Source organism: Rhodofomes roseus, assembly GCF_022264815.1.
Source record: "Rhodofomes roseus strain CIRM-BRFM 1785 chromosome Unknown C8Q71scaffold_19, whole genome shotgun sequence".
Taxonomy (NCBI): Eukaryota; Fungi; Basidiomycota; class Agaricomycetes; order Polyporales; family Fomitopsidaceae; genus Rhodofomes; species Rhodofomes roseus.
Window position 1 is genome coordinate 487,020 of NW_025952975.1, and position 17,306 is coordinate 504,325.

At 58.1% G+C, this 17,306-nt stretch overlaps 7 protein-coding genes across 7 annotated transcripts; 5 read left to right on the top strand and 2 right to left on the bottom strand.

The window, feature by feature from the left end:
- Positions 1-1,582: 1,582 nt before the first annotated feature.
- C8Q71DRAFT_798337 (uncharacterized protein) lies at positions 1,583-3,329 on the bottom strand (the record flags this gene model as incomplete). The annotated part of the gene is made up of 5 exons (XM_047925809.1): positions 1,583-1,654; positions 1,717-2,343; positions 2,398-2,524; positions 2,584-3,020; positions 3,093-3,329. The coding sequence occupies 5 exons, from the start codon at positions 3,327-3,329 to the stop codon at positions 1,583-1,585; spliced, it is 1,500 nt and encodes a 499-aa protein (XP_047776025.1).
- A 1,512-nt stretch (positions 3,330-4,841) lies between these two features.
- On the bottom strand, positions 4,842-5,267 carry C8Q71DRAFT_712942 (uncharacterized protein; the record flags this gene model as incomplete). Its single annotated transcript, XM_047920889.1, has 3 exons — positions 4,842-4,868; positions 4,924-4,991; positions 5,054-5,267. Coding segments are annotated over 3 exons (309 nt in total), but the record flags the coding sequence as incomplete, so codon positions are not given.
- A 263-nt stretch (positions 5,268-5,530) lies between these two features.
- Positions 5,531-7,269, top strand: C8Q71DRAFT_195789 (uncharacterized protein). Its single transcript, XM_047916908.1, has 5 exons — positions 5,531-5,982; positions 6,050-6,155; positions 6,213-6,377; positions 6,432-6,663; positions 6,716-7,269. The coding sequence occupies exons 1-5, from the start codon at positions 5,718-5,720 to the stop codon at positions 6,881-6,883; spliced, it is 936 nt and encodes a 311-aa protein (XP_047776027.1). The 5' UTR covers positions 5,531-5,717; the 3' UTR covers positions 6,884-7,269.
- A 1,358-nt stretch (positions 7,270-8,627) lies between these two features.
- On the top strand, positions 8,628-9,883 carry C8Q71DRAFT_195900 (uncharacterized protein). The gene is made up of 2 exons (XM_047916909.1): positions 8,628-8,992; positions 9,048-9,883. The coding sequence occupies exons 1-2, from the start codon at positions 8,715-8,717 to the stop codon at positions 9,850-9,852; spliced, it is 1,083 nt and encodes a 360-aa protein (XP_047776028.1). The 5' UTR covers positions 8,628-8,714; the 3' UTR covers positions 9,853-9,883.
- Positions 9,884-12,733: 2,850 nt separating this feature from the next.
- C8Q71DRAFT_875816 (uncharacterized protein) lies at positions 12,734-13,397 on the top strand (the record flags this gene model as incomplete). Its single annotated transcript, XM_047928400.1, has 2 exons — positions 12,734-12,956; positions 13,017-13,397. Coding segments are annotated over exons 1-2 (483 nt in total), but the record flags the coding sequence as incomplete, so codon positions are not given.
- Positions 13,398-14,559: 1,162 nt separating this feature from the next.
- On the top strand, positions 14,560-15,268 carry C8Q71DRAFT_725905 (uncharacterized protein; the record flags this gene model as incomplete). Its single annotated transcript, XM_047921730.1, is given in 2 exon segments — positions 14,560-14,703; positions 14,723-15,268. The coding sequence occupies 2 exon segments, from the start codon at positions 14,560-14,562 to the stop codon at positions 15,266-15,268; spliced, it is 690 nt and encodes a 229-aa protein (XP_047776030.1).
- A 605-nt stretch (positions 15,269-15,873) lies between these two features.
- C8Q71DRAFT_860534 (uncharacterized protein) lies at positions 15,874-17,258 on the top strand (the record flags this gene model as incomplete). The annotated part of the gene is made up of 4 exons (XM_047927811.1): positions 15,874-16,020; positions 16,073-16,609; positions 16,666-16,819; positions 16,876-17,258. 4 exons carry the CDS (start codon positions 15,874-15,876, stop codon positions 17,256-17,258), a joined length of 1,221 nt encoding a protein of 406 aa, XP_047776031.1.
- Between the last annotated feature and the right edge of the window lie 48 nt (positions 17,259-17,306).

A 17,306-nucleotide genomic window follows, 5' to 3' on the forward strand; every position in this document is an offset into this window, starting at 1 on the left:
GAGTTGGCACCCAATGCCCAGTACTTTGATTGCCCGTCTTCTGACAGGACCGACGACTCACATCGATTCTCGAGCCTGATGTGTCTCCCAGCGCCGCAATGCCATTACGGTACGAGGATAGGCGATGGAAACGGTGGAACATCCGGCGGGAACACACCGGCGGCGCCTGACGACTCACCCTAAGCCTGTTCTGAATCGCGGATTCTGAATCGAACATTCAAACGGTTAGCTTTGAGTTCCGCGTCTTCGTTCGTCGTCCCTCGCTCAGGCACTCTTCCCGCGATACGTAGCTCGCGCATCAACTCAATTATCCGAGGGAAGCCCCACCGGTGAGCACGCTATGCTGAGCCGCCGGAACTGGAGTCCTTACATGGTTGGTCCTTAGTGCAAGCATCCTTTCGAATTAGGAGATGTTTCCCAAAATCTCAGGCCACTGCCGTAGGTCATATCACCAATCACAAGTACTCCATGATTTAGCTGTTGTTCCCCTGCTCGCTTCTCCCTTATCTATTAATATATCAACGTTCTTCCAAAAGTGGTGCAAATACGGGCATCCAGGTGTTGGTAAGAAGACACCCGGTTCGCGCGGATCAAGCGGTTCAAGAGGTCTGGGGTATTCGGACGACAACGGACAAGGATAGGCTTTTGTTGTTAAGCCTATCTGACGAATCATGAGTCAATGTACGTTCCTCGACGTTCAGAAGTCCCCTGAACCTCCGCGACGTGCGAAACGCACGAGCCCTGCGCCCCGTACTGTTATAACGGTGGGACGCCTCGGGCCCGATAGGGCTCATCAGCTTCAAGATCAGTACGCAGAACATCCGGCGGTAGTCTGAGAACTCGTAGCATCATCCAGAGACCCGGGGGCAGTTCTCCTTATCCGCGCGTACTCCGGGTGTCGTGACAGGCTGGTGACAGGGCTGGTTGACGTGAACCCGCATCGACATCCTCTGGGAATGGCCAGGGCACCCTTCGACTTCGACCCCTCCATTCCCCAACATGCTTCCGTGTCGACCCTGCACGATAGAACGCCCCAGAAATAAGCTTCAAGGACAGCTAAGCACACATAAGACTCGAGGCGCTGGCCACTTAGGCGTTCCTATTACCCATTTCGCAATTGCAGCTGCGCCGGGTCCTGGGCTTCGACTTCGAAAGCACGTAGTTAGATATTTGCAATTCCGTGAACGAACTTCCGTATGTGCAATACCGGGGACATCAATGGAGCGGAGAGCATATGACAAACTTCGACGTGCGCGACGAGTGCAGCAGGGTGTGCGAGTGCAGCAGGATGTGCCAGGGCGTAAAAAACGAACGGACGCGGACGGGCGAAGGGTCCAACAAAGCAGGCTATCCGGTGCGAATGAAACAATAATGTTAAATGCAAAGGCGAGGAGACGTCGGGAAGGGGGGCGTGTGTATTGAGAGCGTGGGGAGGCCTCATGCGGGAGGCGCCAGGTGAACTGCGTTACAGATGGTACACTGTACGGACGAGGCGAGAGAGGTCGGGAGACGGGACTTGAGAGACTGCGATGCGAGGAGAGCTTTTGTACACGACGAGGAGTTCGCTTCTGTCTGGCTTGATTCACGCTATTCGGATCGGGATCCGCGCCCGCGACTCGTCCTGGCCGAACACGACCGACACGTCGAGGTAGTACTACAGCGTCGCCCCAAGGATCAGCATCACTCCGCCGGGTAGGAACTACGAGCTACACGTACCCTGACGTTCAGATCGGCCCAACCTATGCTGGGAATCATCTGCGGATGCAGCTGCATCTTGGCTTTGTACAGCCCGTCAGGAAGCAGAGCAGTCGCGTTCAGGCTCGGGTGCTTCTGCCCCGGTTCTGTCCGCAGCTTCGGACGCTTGGGGAAGCCCGCATACACATCCGTGTACAGCGTGCGTTCGTCCGAGTACCCCTCCGGCTCCTCGACGGGTGTGACGATGACCTCGCTGGGCGTCCTCCTGCGGTGGTGGCCCGGCATGGGGAAATTGGGCAGCTTCAGCCCGCGCCGGGGGAGCCGCGGCGGTGCGCTGTTCACCAGGCGTTTGAGGAGACGCGTCTTGTGAGCGAGGATGTAAGATGTTGTTTCGTCGCTGCTGGAGCTAAGGCTCGTCGAGGACGCGTTCGTGAGCGCGGGCGAGGATAGTGATGGTGAAGAGGGGTACGGGGACGCCGGGGATCCTGGCGGCATCTCGATATTCACCTGGCGCACGAGCGCGACGGTTATCGTCGCGTCGAGCACGATCTCACGCGCAAGGGTGGGAGAGCGGGGTGCCGTGGTAAATACGACATAATACGGCATCGTGGAGGACCGCGAGAAGGCCGGGGTCTCCGGGATCGCGACCTGCCGGAGCACTCTGTGAGAACGCGCGCCACACATAGAAGCGGAACTACCTACCGCACATGTAAACGGGAGGGGACGTTCCGGGTGCAGCACGACTTCCAGCCACGCATCCTTGTCGCCCGTCCGCCCGTCGAGCGACTCGAAGTCGCGATCAGGCTCAAATATGATTGGCGCCTCAACGCTAGATGCCATCCTCGTCAATCATCCATCAGCACTAATACACAGCAATCGCCTACTCACGACGTCTTGAGATCGGCACCGGCCGAGGTCGGATCCCCCTCCCAGGTCGCGACGAGTTTGTATGCGATCTCCGATCGCTCGACGTACGTTCGGCCCCGAGGCCCCACGAGTCCCTCCACGACTGCAGAGAATGTAGGGGGGAGCTCCTCGCTCAGCTGGGCGGGCGGCGGGATCTCAAGCGTGAAAGGATATGGCCTCAGCACGCCATTCGCACTGGACTGACTCGGCTGTCGCTTAGGCTTGCGAGGGGAAACGGTGGCCGTAATCGCATCTCGTAATGAGGAGTTTGACCGTTGCCGCGCAAGCTGAGGCTGTTCCACGGGGACGACCATACTTGACATGACGAACACATGACGGTGCATCCCTGAGGGCGGCACCTTCCCAGAGACTTTGTTCGCCGTTGAAGGTGGTGAAATGTAAACGAACGTGCCTTCCATCTGAGCGCCTGCGTCAGTGAAACTTGAACTTCTACACGGAAGAGACGAGCCTCCGGCCCACAAAGCACGTACCGAGATGGCCAGGCGACCTGGATTGGCCGCCAGCCCCGAATCGAGGAGCACTGTCCCGGAGATCTTGCTGTGCGTGTCGAACACAGGCAGGGAGCGGGGGATCTCATGCCCTGGTGGCCGTGTCATTTTGACTGACTGGCTCCATACATGCAACTCCATTTGACTCGAGCCCCTGCGCGGGGTTAGTGGCGCGGATGCGAGGAGGGGCGAGCGCGGCGCACCTGAAGACTGAGACATTGGGAAACGCCGGCTCCTCTGGTGCGGGGACGGGAGGAGAGGGGAAGCTGGAAGGCGCGTACTGCGATTGCGGCCGACTGCGCGACCGCCTGCCTAACCATGTCTCCCGCGAGCGACGGGGGATGTCCGAGTCGGCGAGAGCACTGGCGAGCTTGGTCAGGCTGTTAGCGCGCGATCGTCGGCCCCTCGGGCTTGCTCCTGAATCAGGGCTGTCGATCGAGGGCGCACGTCCGAGGACGGTATCGAGGCGAGGCCGGGCAACCATAGGTAGTGTGCCGTACAGAACGCGAGAACGTCAGAGCGGCATGAAGGAGCGGGCGGTGGCAGAGCGTGAAGGGACGGAGCAGCGCGACGCGCACGAAGGCCGGCTTGCCTTATATTTAACAGAGTGGGAGCCATCATCCTTGCGCTCTTCTTCCACGCGTCTTCGCTGGATCAAGCGCGCGACCCTCCGCTGCTTCGCTTCGCGGCGGCAGAACCGCCCATTGGCTGCCCATCAGCCCGATAGCCTATGGGCCCCCGCGATCTGCGCCCTCTGATTGGACGCTTGTTCGCCCGCCGCCACATCTGACGAATCAGAACTCCAGCCCCGCCCGCTATCCCTTTCGAGGCGCGGTCGAGGCGTCCAGGCGATCTCCCGCCGGCTTCGACGACCCTTCGCAAGACCGGGCTTGGCTGTGGCGTCGGCGGTATACAAGTCGTATACTTTAAGCTGTCGCGGCCGCCACTGCGCGTAGCCCGGCCGACGCAATGCCCGATCAAGGTCAGGCAGTACACGCCCTGCGATACAGGACACTGTGGCTACGGCATTGCCGTCACCAGCGCATTGCCAAGCAACTCGGAACATGTCGTTCCCGTCGAAGCCTCCATCGCTATCGAGAACATGTCGGGTCAGTAGGTATACGGCAACACGTACCTGCATTGCTCCTTCGGCCTACATGCATGCATGTGCAGCAACGGATATGAACATGGGAGTGGGATGCAGGAGACATGAAATTTGAGAGGCGAGGGCGAGGTGCTTTATGTACGTGAGGGAGAGTTCCATCGAAGGGTGGTGCACAGATAGCAGGTGTCATTGGGACTGCGGACCCTTCATCTAACATTGCAGGCTGTCAAAACTGTCTACACGACGTCTACCATTGGAGATCCAACTGCTCAACTGCTACCTACGCGAGACAACTTATGTGGAAGGGCAAAACAACCGGTGCAGAGTCCAGACTGAGCGCACTGTATCCATTTGGCTAAGGCCGCGTGGACTGGGATGACGAATAGATCAACCACCACACTCAGCGCGCTCCCCTCGACAAGCTGTCGCGTCAAGGGTCGGACATAACGGAGCTCTTGCTAGCACTAAACCTGATGGAGACGCATGTATGCTCCCGCGAAGCTAAATGCGCGCACACTCGGTGGAGAGTGGTCCACGTTGAGGATGCTCAATTGCAAAGACATTACTGACATTGTGCACAATGGGTTGTCCAGGAAGAGGAAAGCACAGATACCCGTGCCCCCCGATTAGTACGGAGCAGCGGCAGCCTGGCACTACAACGACGTGTCAGCAAACCCACCAGGACAGGGAGGATGCAAGCGAACTCACAGCCTTGAGCTGCTCAAGATACCATGTGCACGACGGCAGGTCTGCCTTCTCCAAGCACTGCGTGAAGTCTAAACGCCATCATCGCCTTTGTCAGCATTATCACCGCTCAACGACATGCGCGAACACTCACCCTTCGCCTGCACCTCACAACTCGGCGCCTGGTTCTGGTAGCTCTGCTGCTGGACGGGCAAGGCCTGTGCCTCAGGAGCGGGCGCCGCATGGGACGAGCCGCCGAAGAGCATGTTCGAGAGGCCGTGGCCGAGGGTCGAGCCGACCGCGACGGAGCCCGCGGTCGCCGCCATCTGCGCGAACATGCCCGGCTCCCGCGTCTGCGTCTGCGCCTGGGGCGGGACGGGCGGCGCGTGGTGCGCAGAGGGTGCCTGCGCACCGGCGTAGGGCGCCGCGGCGGTGTGAGCGCCCCTGCTTTGCGCGGGCGCGGCGCGGGGAGCTGGGCGGGAAGAGCGGGACTGACGCTGCAAAAAGAGACAACGTTGGTCAGGGCTGTCATGTCTCGAGGGTTTCTAGGACGTACAGGCATGCTTGAGAGCAAGGACGAGAAAGCGAGGTGGTGGTGGTTGCGAGGAAAGGTGCAGACGTCGAGCTTGCGAAGCCGTCCCCGCCACGCAAACCCGAGAAATCCGGCCGCGCACGTGCACAAGCCAGCATGATCCGGCTATTCCCGGAAGGCGCTGGGCGCTTCACGAGGACCAGAGAGACTTTGCTCGCTGTGGCAATTTCAAACGCTGTCGCTGTCTCTGACTTTCTGCACCGGCCGGCGCGCCTTCCGCCTGGTCATGTCCTCACACTTTGCCCGGCGATGTTTCAGCGCGGCCTCACGGAGACCGAACTTGCTCAGTGCGCGATGCACTGAGAACCCGCGACTGCTTGGGGCCTTGGTGCGGAGTCCCTGTCGGCGGTCGTACGCTGCAAAATGGGTGAAAGACACGAAAGACCCGGATGAGCTGTCGTCGGATGAGATCATCCAGAGACTGGAAATGGTCAAGCTCATGGAGAAGCAGCTGCCGTACGACCCGTGGGCGCAGTCGGTGCAGACGTTCGGTGAGTCCTCCGTCCGGCGTGCGCGGATGTAGACGTGACGCATCGTGCTGACCGGAAAAGTTGCAAGACTTGACTATTCCCAGCCTGCTGTCTAAGAAGAAGGACGCGGCGCTCTCGGACCACCTCCAGTCGCTTGGGGCGACGTTCCGGAATTGGGCGCGCAATGCCCTGAGGTGGGTGCACTGGCTTCTGTGGTATTTGGGCCATGGGTAGCTTACGCTCGCGGGCAGTATGCGGATGATGGCGGGCGACAAGGGCTTCCCCGGGATTGCAAAAACGTCACCCTGGTCTCTGCAGATCTTCAAGGCGCAGTCAACAAGCGACTCGGCATGGGTCGCACCCCTCCGCCGGCTGGCACTAGACACCTATACAAGAATCAACCGTGCCGTAGCAGAGTACGTATTATCTTTCCATCCCTTCGTGCTCGCTCGCTGACTCATGTTTGGCAGGCATGACGAGCGGGCCATCAAGGAGCTCTCAATCGGCGACATGCGCACACACTACCTGAAGCTGGTCCGCCAACAGGATCCGACCCGGCGCTACATGTGGAAACTCGTGGGCGAGCGCACGCCGTGCCGAATCCTCAGCGTGCGCACCACGCCCGCGCACCTGGGTAAGGTCGTCCCGAACAACGGCTCGCGCCTGCTCACACAGGTCCTCGTGCGCTTCGACACGATCCAGGTAAGCTCTGGCATACCACCCGCAGCTTTCGCGGGTGCTCATGGACGTCCAGAGCCTCGCAGTGTACACAAGGAAAGGCTCGATCGTGCACAAGCAGGACCCGAAGCCCGTCGTGGAGTTCCTCGTGCTGCAAAAGCGGATGTGGTACGACTCGCCGTGGGTCATACGCGACGTCCTGTACGAGGGCCTGGAGAACCATGAAAAAAGCCTCTCGGCTTAAGGGGTGTGTTGGAGGCGACCGTGTCGTTGTCTGCTAACTTACATGGAGTATCAATGCTGTGTTCTTGGGTGCCGCGTATCCTACACCTTGATCGACAGAGCTTTCCCTTCAGAATGCCACTCAGGCTATGTCCGCTGTCTCAGGCGTCGCTGCGCTGCTTCGAAACAGAAGAGACGTTATTGGCTCACTCAGACTGGACCCAGCAGGGGGGCGGATTGCGTAAAGTATATGTGGATCCTCGCGCTCGAGGACGATATTGTCGTCGATGCGCACCCAGCTCGACCCAACCCCAAGCCGTTCATCAGCGGCACTCAATAGCCACGGGCGATGATAGCCATAACCTGCCACGGGAGACTCTTCATGATGTAAGTCCCGCTTCACTTTACTGCAATCCTCTCGGAGACTGTCACGGCCGTACACTACTAGATACTCCTCGACGCGATCGAAGGGGATGAAGCGATCACAGCAACTCTGTCCCGGGCGTGCAAGAGTGTCTACGCCTGAGTAGTCCCCTTTTTGTCCTGTACAGTGGTGCTGACGACTCGGACCCACCTTTTCACCTTCGAAAGCATGTTGCTCGCTTCCGAGCACGCAAAATCCGTGCAAGGGGTTCGAACGCCCCCCTGGGTGACTATGTCCGTCACCTGTAGCTGGGAAACACTGAGAGATCGTTCTCTCAAGGTCTCCCCAGTACCTTCTTCGGAAGCACCATCACGATGACTTATTGGTCATATTTACGGTACGGAAGCTATAGTCGCCATCTCCTCTCCCTATGCCCGCAGACATGTGCGCTGGAGGGCATCCACTGCCCCTCTACGATCCTTCGAGGACTTGTCCCCCGTGTCGCGGATACGCTAGTCTCTGTCCGTCGCTGTCGGTGATTGGTACAAGGGGCCCGAGCTACTGGACATATCCCGCTTGCCCTCCTTCCGTGACATCGCCTTCCTTCAAGCGGAGCTACCGTAAGGCGTCAGCGCGCCAGCCCTTCAGCAGCGTAGCCTTACGCTCGAGCTCCACTCCACTGAAAACAGATGATCCAACCTCGCTCTTGAGCACTCCATTTGAAACCCTCTAATGTAACACATGGTGGACTTCTATGTATGTCTAATAGGCATGCACCTAAACGCTGCGCGGCACCACATGTGAGTAATTGGCACTTCAACTTACTAGCCTGAGTTTGGACGTGTCGTCAGGTGTACTGACAGTACTGCGATAGTAGTAGCACGCCAGCATCCTTTCAGTCTTTTTCTCACGTCTTTTTGCAGTACATGCATTGAAAAAATCATCGCGTTCTCAACGATGGCGCCTCAATCGACCAACCTGAACATGTGCGCCTCAAACTCGCAAAATCTAGACATGGACGAGAGTCGTTGTAGACACGGTGATTTTAAATCGGCGAGCACCGCACAGAATGTCGTAGAATTGCCAGCTGCTGTCGAGAGCCAGATGACATACAAGTCACCAACGCTGATACTATATTACTACACCAGGCCTCAAGGCCTCATGCATCATGGCTCGTCCAGTTGCTCGATTTGGATGGTGCTTGTAGAGGTACGCTGATCTCCCATGATTATCTCGCACTTACTCCCGCTAACGCCGTGGTGCTTGTAGAGGTACACTTCGTTCGCATCACGACACCCCGTTTGCACCATATAAGGTATGGTCGCGCGCCTCTTGGTGCTTGTAGAGGTGCAGTTGGTTCCCTCGATCCTTGCCGCCTTGCGCTGCACAGCGGCGCGATGCTTTCTTCCCCTACAGGTATAAAAGCACGCATCACCCGCCAAGATGGCCCCATTCCCATACCCCTCCACTCAGAGAACGGATATCCACAATGTCCGCCACTCACCTTACGCCTTACTACGAAGATGGCCTCGCCTCCGCCGCACTCAACTCGCCCGTCTCCGAGGCGTACACGCGACCCGAAGACGGACTCCTCGACGACCTTTGTGAAGGGGTCGTCGATCCGTATTGGAATCAAACAGGGATGTTCGGAGCGCTTTCCGTCGGCCAGGGACCCTCGCTCTTCGAGTTACCGGACGCGGACCTGGATGCTCTCATCCATGGGCTATGTGACCCGTACAGCCTGAGCACGTCGGTCCCATGCCATGAGTATGTACCAACGCTCACGTTCCTGATCATGACACTGACGCATACAATCATACAGTTCTCTCGCGCTAGCAGCAGGCACCGCGTCGCAGCTGCACCCCGCATACCCATCTCCCACCTTCGCGGAGGACAGGTCGCTCTGGCACAATGCCCTTCCTGGATCATGCACGTATGGCTCGCCTAGCCCTAGCGCGGTGGACACGTCACAGAGTCCGCTCTTCTACTACAGCGACGAGACCGCGTATTCGAGCCCCTGCCGCGAGCGCTCTTCGACCATGGACCTGTTCTCCACCTTACCCCCCGACCCCTCCCCGGAGTTGTTTCTTGACACACCGGGCGCAGGATCTTCATCTGCGACCTGCCACGATGCCCACTTGCCGACCTCTATGATTTACCATACCGCGCCAGACGTCCCCGCTGATGAGTCGCCGAAGAAGCGAGCCAACCCGACGTCGGGCACGAGCGCCGCTCGCCGCAAACATACTCGACCCAGCAGCTCTGTCGTCCCGTATTCTCGCACTAGTCGAGTGCGCACCACGTCGCCTCGTAACAAGCAGGTCGGCTTTGTACCCTCCGCCGAGCTCGTCGCCCACGAAGGGCTGTCCGCCTGCCTGTATTGTCCCTTCTCTACGCAACGCAAGGGCGACCTCAAGCGACACGTACGCACGCATTTCGCTCTCAGTCGTGGACAGGAGTGGGTCTGCTGCGGAGTCCCAGAGGAGGATGCACTCGAGCTCGCTGGAGAAAGCTACGAGTATGGAGGTCGGAGAATGGTTGGAGGCTGCTTGAAAACTTTTAGCAGAGGCGACTCGTATCTTCGGCATTTGAGAAAAGCCAGGTGCTTGAGGCCCGTGGATGTGTAGACGGAGTCTCGAGTACTACTTCACGGGACGTATTCGCCCAAGAGCCGAGGTGTTGTGTAATCTATGGGAGAACTTTGATCGTCTCAGGCCAGCCATCCCGCCTTATGCAGATGCCCAGCGTACGGACTACAGTTTCACTTGCGTATACAACGCACACTATGCGTGTGCCGCCAGCGCGCTCGTGATTGGGTCCTGTCAATGGCTCCCCAGACCACCGCCAATTTGCCATTCGCTGACTTGCGCCTCGCTCGGTAGCAGGTCGATCCCAAGGCCGCTCCTACGCCGACTTGTCACAACTTGGATCATGTCAAGACATGGCTAGACGATTGGCTCGCAGGCCTTGACCCTGCCTGGCGCGGCTGCGCGCGGTTCACGCAGAAGCATGCGAGTCGTCTCATTCATTTGAACGGAGCTACGACGCTGAAGCTCTCTTTCGGCCAGCATGGAATATATGATCGGCATCGCCGCTCCGTTCCCTTGTGGCTCGACCCGTAATCGGCATACGCAACAACTACTTGAATGCGACCGTCACAGTGGCCCATCTACGAGGAGCCGCAATGTACCCTCAAGGCCACGGATGACCAGTTCCCCAAGTACGGAATTCATCGAGCGGATTCCTTGAATTTCCTGTACGTATCATTCGACTCCGAGTCGTTTGGCTCAGCTTCGTCAGCAAGTGTTGCATATATTGACTTGGACTGTTTACGGACCCTCCTATCCTTGCACCCTGTCCCATGCAACTGATGTGTAGCCGTCGCTTCTAAGGTGTTTGTAGGGCCACAAACGGGAAGGCTACTTCAGCAGATCAATGCTCGTTCTGTAATGCCGCAATTCCACCGACTCAGAATCGTCTGCAATAAGCACAAGTGACCTCCGCCATGCGGCTTGTCCGTTGCGTCCGTCGCCCAGCAAGTTGTACAGTCGTTTGAGTAGGTCTTTCATGTTTTGGTGAGCATTGGCGGAGGGTCCTGACGTCGAGAGACAGCATAGGCACAACAGCAACCCAGCGATATGGTTGGAAACCTTCCCGACCCGAGAATAAGCACAAGGAGGTGACGAGAGCGCAGCGATGACAGAGTTGTGGGATGCATTGCGGGCGCCGTTCTCCCTGTACTCCGATCTTGGAGGAAAGGGAGGATCATATTCCAAGTGAGTACTCGATACAGTGCCATATGTACACGCGTGGATCGATTGTCCAACACGATCGAGGTTATTGAATGGGCACGAGTTGCCGTGCCTGAATGTCACAGCGGAAGGGCCCTGCGATGTTCCGAATCCCAGCACATGTGTACTGCAGCAAGGTGTGCCCGGCACCATAGTCAACCGTTGCTGCTGGGGTCCGGAGATGACACACGGAGATGATACGCATTCGGCCTCTCCGAGTAAGTGATCAATGAATGATGAACTAGAACCAAAGCGGTCTTCGTGCGCGATGGGACTTCATCAGTTCGCTGTCAGTCCTAACGAATGAAACAGAACCTCGGGGACACGCACCGGTGGTACCTGACCTTCGCACCACGATACTGAATGGCACAGTGAATTCACCGGGCCGGGTCAGTGGGCCTCGCGATCGACTCTTTCCCTTCTCCAAATGGTTCAAGTCGAAGTATCGGGTATGCGAGTCAGGAAAACACAACACTGTTTCAACACATGAGAAGCCGTTGTCAGCGGAGCTTTCAGGCCGTGTCGCGAGCTTCCTGATGCCTTGTCGTGGCTGTCATAACCGGGGCGGTGATGCCATTAGCCTCCCTCAAAGTTCGCTTAGGAACGAGCGGGAATGGGCGCTAGTGAACGCAAGAGGGCGAAATCGCGTAGCCGAGACGGGAAAGCGCGTTGGAAAAAGAGGAAATTGACCTCAACGTGTGACTAGCGTAACAATAGAACATCTTATAATACGATCGCGCTGCGCTGCTCAATCAATTGTGTCGCCTCGTCCTCGTCCTGCGTCCCGCCTTGTCTGCTCCTGCGTATTCCGCGCTGACTGTCTCATCCTACCCGTTGACCGGGACCTCCCGCCGCGTCGAACGTGATCGCCTCCCACCGCCGTCTTGAACCCGATCGCCTCGTGCCCGATCGCCTCGTCCCACCGCCGTCGCCTCGAACCCGATCGCCTCGTCCCGCCGCCGTCGCCTTGAACCCGATCGCCTCGTCCCACCGCCGTCGCCTTGAACCCGATCGCCTCGTCCCGCCGCCGTCGTCTTGAACCCGATCGCCTCGTCCCACCGCCGTCGCCTCGAACCCGATCGCCTCGTCCCGCCGCCGTCGCCTCGAACCCGCTCACCTCATCCCACTCGCTGCCGCTGTCATGCCAGTGTCCCACACTCCTTCTGGTGCCGTTCGAGCGAGGTCTACACGTGTGTCATACCGTCAACAGCTCATTGCGCAAGTGAACACCGCCTATTCGGACGAGTTTAGACGTGTATTTGATGCATGGCAGACCTTTCAACAGACAACTATGTTAGGTAACCCATTTCTTACATTATGCTTGTACTGTACAATGTAGTAGTACACTCTGCTGACTTCTCCTCACCAGTTAATTCACTGGCCAACGAGTCAACATCAAGTTTGGGAACTTCTGAGGATGACAGCATGTCAGAATCTGGCAGGTCCATGGAGGCTGAAATGGAGGCTGAAATGGAGGAACTTGAAGCAGAGCTCGACTTTGACCTAGACACTGGCCTACCATTGGATGACTTAGCAGTGGTCAATCCCTCTGATGATCATGCTGTTGGACGTATGTATCTGTGTCTCCAAACTTAGGTGCTGATGTTCAACTTGAATGTCAACAGATCCTGGCAGACAAGCACCCTCTCCAACTGGTACCGACTCTGACGCCATGTCTGAGGGGACTGACATTGATGCTATCCTAATCAATACAAGTGCAGCATATCTCAACACTATGCGGGATATCCACCAACGCTGGAACAATCATTTAACCCCATATATCCCAGTCACGCTATCTGCAGTCAGTCAATCGGGAGCCTCCGCCGCCCGTTGATCTCATGTCAAAACTCCACTACTATGAGAATTGTGATGTTGCACAATGGCACCATTGCATACGTATCCCACCAGACGCCTTTTGGGAGGATGTTGATGCCATAAAGGTATGGTTCTTAGTCCAGACTGATCATGTCATTTGGACTGTTCACTGAGCCTTTGAGTAGGACCACCACATCTTCCAGAATAACTCCAATAACCGCCAAATGGAGGTTGAACTTCAGCTTGCCATCCACCTCTATCGTGCAGGGCGCTATGGCACAGGTGCAGTGGGCTCAGAAATCGCATACTGGGCTGGTGTGTCTCTTGGTACCATCTACAACTGCTCCCGGCGCTGCATGATTGCCCTACTATCCCTCCATGACGATGCAATTGTATTCCGGGATGAGGCCCAGGTAGAGGGTGCAAAGGCCTGTGCAGAAAAGAAGGCTGGGACAGAGACATGGAGAAATGGCTTTCTGTCTGCGGATGGGACCCCAATCAAGCTATTCACAAGGCCGGGATGGTTTGGAAATGACTTCTATGGGAAGGACAAAATCTATGCTCTGCAGCTCACAGTGAGTATCATGATATCATGCTTGAGTGACCTTCAAGCTAAATGCTTTCATAGCTTGTGGTCTTTGTGCACTCCCTTATCATCGCTGACTATGTGGTGGGGAAACCTGGGAGTGCTCATGACTCTACCGCCTTCAAAGACACTCGTGTGTTCAAGCATCATGACGAGCTTCTCCACCCATATGAGTGGATCTGGGCTGATTCCGCTTATACACTAGCACCATGGCTCATCACTCCCTTCAAGAAACCTCGTAATGGACAGCTCACTCGTGAGCAACGCAAGTTCAACTATTTCTTGTCCAAGATCCGCGTGGCTGTGGAGCATGCCATTGGCCTTCTGAAGATACGATGGCAGTCTTTGAAGGAGCTGCGCATTCATATCTCAGATGAGGTACAGTGGACAAATGCTGTCATGTGGATCAGGACTTGCATTATCCTTCATAACCGGTGATGTGACCGAAAGCACCACAAAGGCCACACACAACACACCCGACGAAGGGCGAGCAACGATATGCGAGACCTAGTGGCTAGGAAGGTGTACCGAGATGGTACGATGGTCGATAGTGGAAGGAGCGAGGTCGGCAAGGCTTCGCACAGGCCCGATCTGCTTCTACGACAAAGTAGCGGACGCTTCGAGACGAGTAGACCACGGTCACGAACCGAACGAATCGAGGACCTGACGACGAGACGAGGGACTAGACGAGGCAAGCGATGGCAGGACAAGATGTAGAGACACCACTCGGGGCGTTGACGAACTCTGACGGACTGACGATCGTACTGACTGACTTCTCGCGTACGGACTGACTGCTGACGGACGTACGACGAACGGACAAGTTGAGAGGGTAAGGGTATCTGGTATTCGAGGGGGCTCGCCCCGCAGTATATACAGGATAGAACAACGCCTACACAAACAGGAAAACACGTGCATATAAATGATCCGAGTCGAACGATACGAGCGCTGTCCAATCGTAGAGGCCAGCACACCGGCTATCGACTTGCCCGGCGAGCACACACAGAATGCGCCATAATGGCGTAAGACTTCGGGCCCTGTTGAACGTGATTAGCCCCGGGCAACCGCCCGAACGGTACTTGGCTAGCCGTAGCACCGCGACCATACGACCGAGGTTGTCTTGCAGATTCTTCCCCAACACCACCATGCCCAACGTACGCGTCGAACCAACCGCGGAAGCTCACATCGCCCGCTACTACCGTTTGATCGAAGTCATCAAGGGTGAGGCCGCCGTAGAGCCACGTCTCCTGCCCGTATCTCGGGGCGAATGGCTGTCGTGGGCCAACTGCGTTCGTTGGATGCTCGTAGGTCTTCTGTCGCCTTCGTCGGCCAGGGATAGATCCTCACCAGCTTTTCCAGCGCGGTCTCTTCGAGTCCTACTGCAAGGCGGTCACCGATGACCCGAACTCCGTCCCATCGCCGTACTCCTTCAACGACGTCGTCGAGGTCATGAACTACATCGACGAGATCTTCCAGCGCTACAAGCTGCCTCACGACTCGTTGGGCGCACCCTATCCGACCATCGCCTGGTCCGAGGAGTCCGTCCTGCATCGCGAGGCTATCGACGAGCCTCTGGCTCCGGTCTCCTACCAACTCGACCCACTGTATGTGCCGGAGTATCGCCGCTTGCCCGACAACTTCAATCACTTGGCTAACGCCGTCCACCGCCTGAGCGAGGACCAGCAGGAGATTCGTAGGATCCTCGGGTCGCTCTCTACGAGCGTCGCCGAACTGGGAGGGCGCGAGCGAGGCATTAACGTCGGCGAGCCTGTTCGAGACGCAGCCGGTCGTAGGGGAGGTTTCCGAGGTCGTGGTCGTAACACTGGACCCTTCGGTGGACGGGACTTCCGCTAGAGTCTTCTTAGTGTAGTCGTAGCATGCTGGCCAATGTCGAGCAATGCCTAAGTCGGTGAACTGCGCGCGTGAGCTCGATACCTCACGAATCGGGGTGTAGTCCAGATGGGAGCGTATCATCTCCCCCTGACTGAAATCTGGGCCGTCCTCGGTCCACGCTCGACTTGCACGAACCGTGCTCGCGCAGCGTCCTTGGCCAGGCTCGATCGCGCTTCGATGGTCACGTATTCGCGCTCACGCCGTTCTGCCCGATCCCGCGATGCCCCATTTGCCTCCGCGGCGGTCCTTCTAGCAGTCCGGCACAGCCGTGCGAGTCCCCAGCCAATCAGAATAAAGGGCTGGCACGGCCTGATGGAGAAGGAATTGATGATTGGCTAGCCACAGCGCTGAGCCGAGCCGTGTTCGACAGTTGTGATGGAAGCGTCGATGGGGATACTTCCGGGCGCTGCTTTGCCCAGCCAGGAAGGTGGACCCACAAGACCTGGCAGAATATATACCTGGGGCTCCTGACGACGCCTTCCCTGCTCAGCTTCTCTCCTTCGTGCTCGCCTTGCCCGATCCCGCTCCACGACGCCGTGCCCACCACTCCCGACGCCTTCGACACCATGTCCGCTCCTGCCGCCTCTCGCGCCCCTTCGTCAGCCGCGTCGTCCGACCCCACCAACGTCCTGCGTTCGTGGCTCGACGTACACCAGCTCCCGGTGGCTCCCGAGGAAGTCTTGGAGTTCCTCGATGGTCACTACGTGGCACTGGTGAGTATCGCACACCCTGTTCGTTTGGTCTCTGCGCTCATCCCGCTCCTAGAACCGTTACCGACGCTTCGCGCGCGGCTTACCCCTCGAGCAGCTGCTCGTCGACATCGTCGACATGAACCTTCGCACCGCCGCCCGTGCGAACCTCGACGCCGCCCATCAAATGGCCGAGTCGACCCCTGACTTCGCCGAGCTCACGACGGCCATCGCGCTGATCGAGCGTGAGGTCGAGCTCCGCCGGTTGCAAGAGGAGAAGGAACGCGCCGCGCGTGAAGCCGAGGCCCTCCGTGCCCGCGAGGCGGAACTCCTCGTTCAACAGGAGCAGGAGCGTAAGGCCGTCGAGCAGCGCGAGGCTCTCGCGAAGGCCGCTGAAGCTCGGGCTGCCCCGCCTCGTGACGACGACGTCGAAGACGTAACTGACCAAGCCCCCGCCCCTCCGAAGGACAAGGGCAAGAAACGCAAAGCCGACGACCAGTCCGAGGCCGACAACGACGCCCTCTCGACGGTTCGAGTCGATCTGTCGCACCTCCAGGGGGTACAGAGGGTGCGCGCGCAACGCGCGTACGACTTTTGGAGCGCTAACCCGGTCGTAAGTCCTTCCTTGATAGCTCGTGCTGTTCTAACCATCCTCGCTTTCTGGCCCAGTGCGACCGATGCGCGACCGGCTTCGCCGAAGTCCGTAAGTGCGTGTTCGTCGAGGAGCACAACCTCAAGTGCGACTTGTGCTTCTCGCAGCACCAGGCGTGCTACTACGGTGGCGCCACGTTCAACGGGCAGCTGAAGCTGTCACGCAGCGGTAGTAAGTCTCCCTTCGCCCACCTTCTACTGCGTTCGAGGACTGACGTATGCTTGCAGAGGGCAAGAAGGAGAAGGAGGAGCCACTCGAAGTTGCGGTCCCCCGTCCAAGCAAACGCCCCCGCCTCGAGGATGGTAACCTCGGCGGCGGAAGCCTCGTGAGCTTCCAGGCTCGCGTGCGAGAGCTCTTCGGGGACTTCAGGTCCATCCCCGAAGCTGCGCAGACCCAGGCGATCGCTCTCGGCACCCAAGCACGCGTCCGCCAGGCGTTCGAGGTGGCCGCCGCTCGCGCTGAGGCCTTGACCACGCAGATGGAGGTCTTGTCGATCGAACTGTCGTGCGTCGAGGCCGTGCGCGACCAGTTGGACAGCTTCGCCACCGAGGGCTTCGAGGCTCGGCAGGCTGAGCTGGGTGCGTCGAAAGCGGGCCCGTCGCGTACTTAAGGACTTCGTAGTACCTGCTCGCTGGTTGTGTAACGGTCCTCGTGTCTT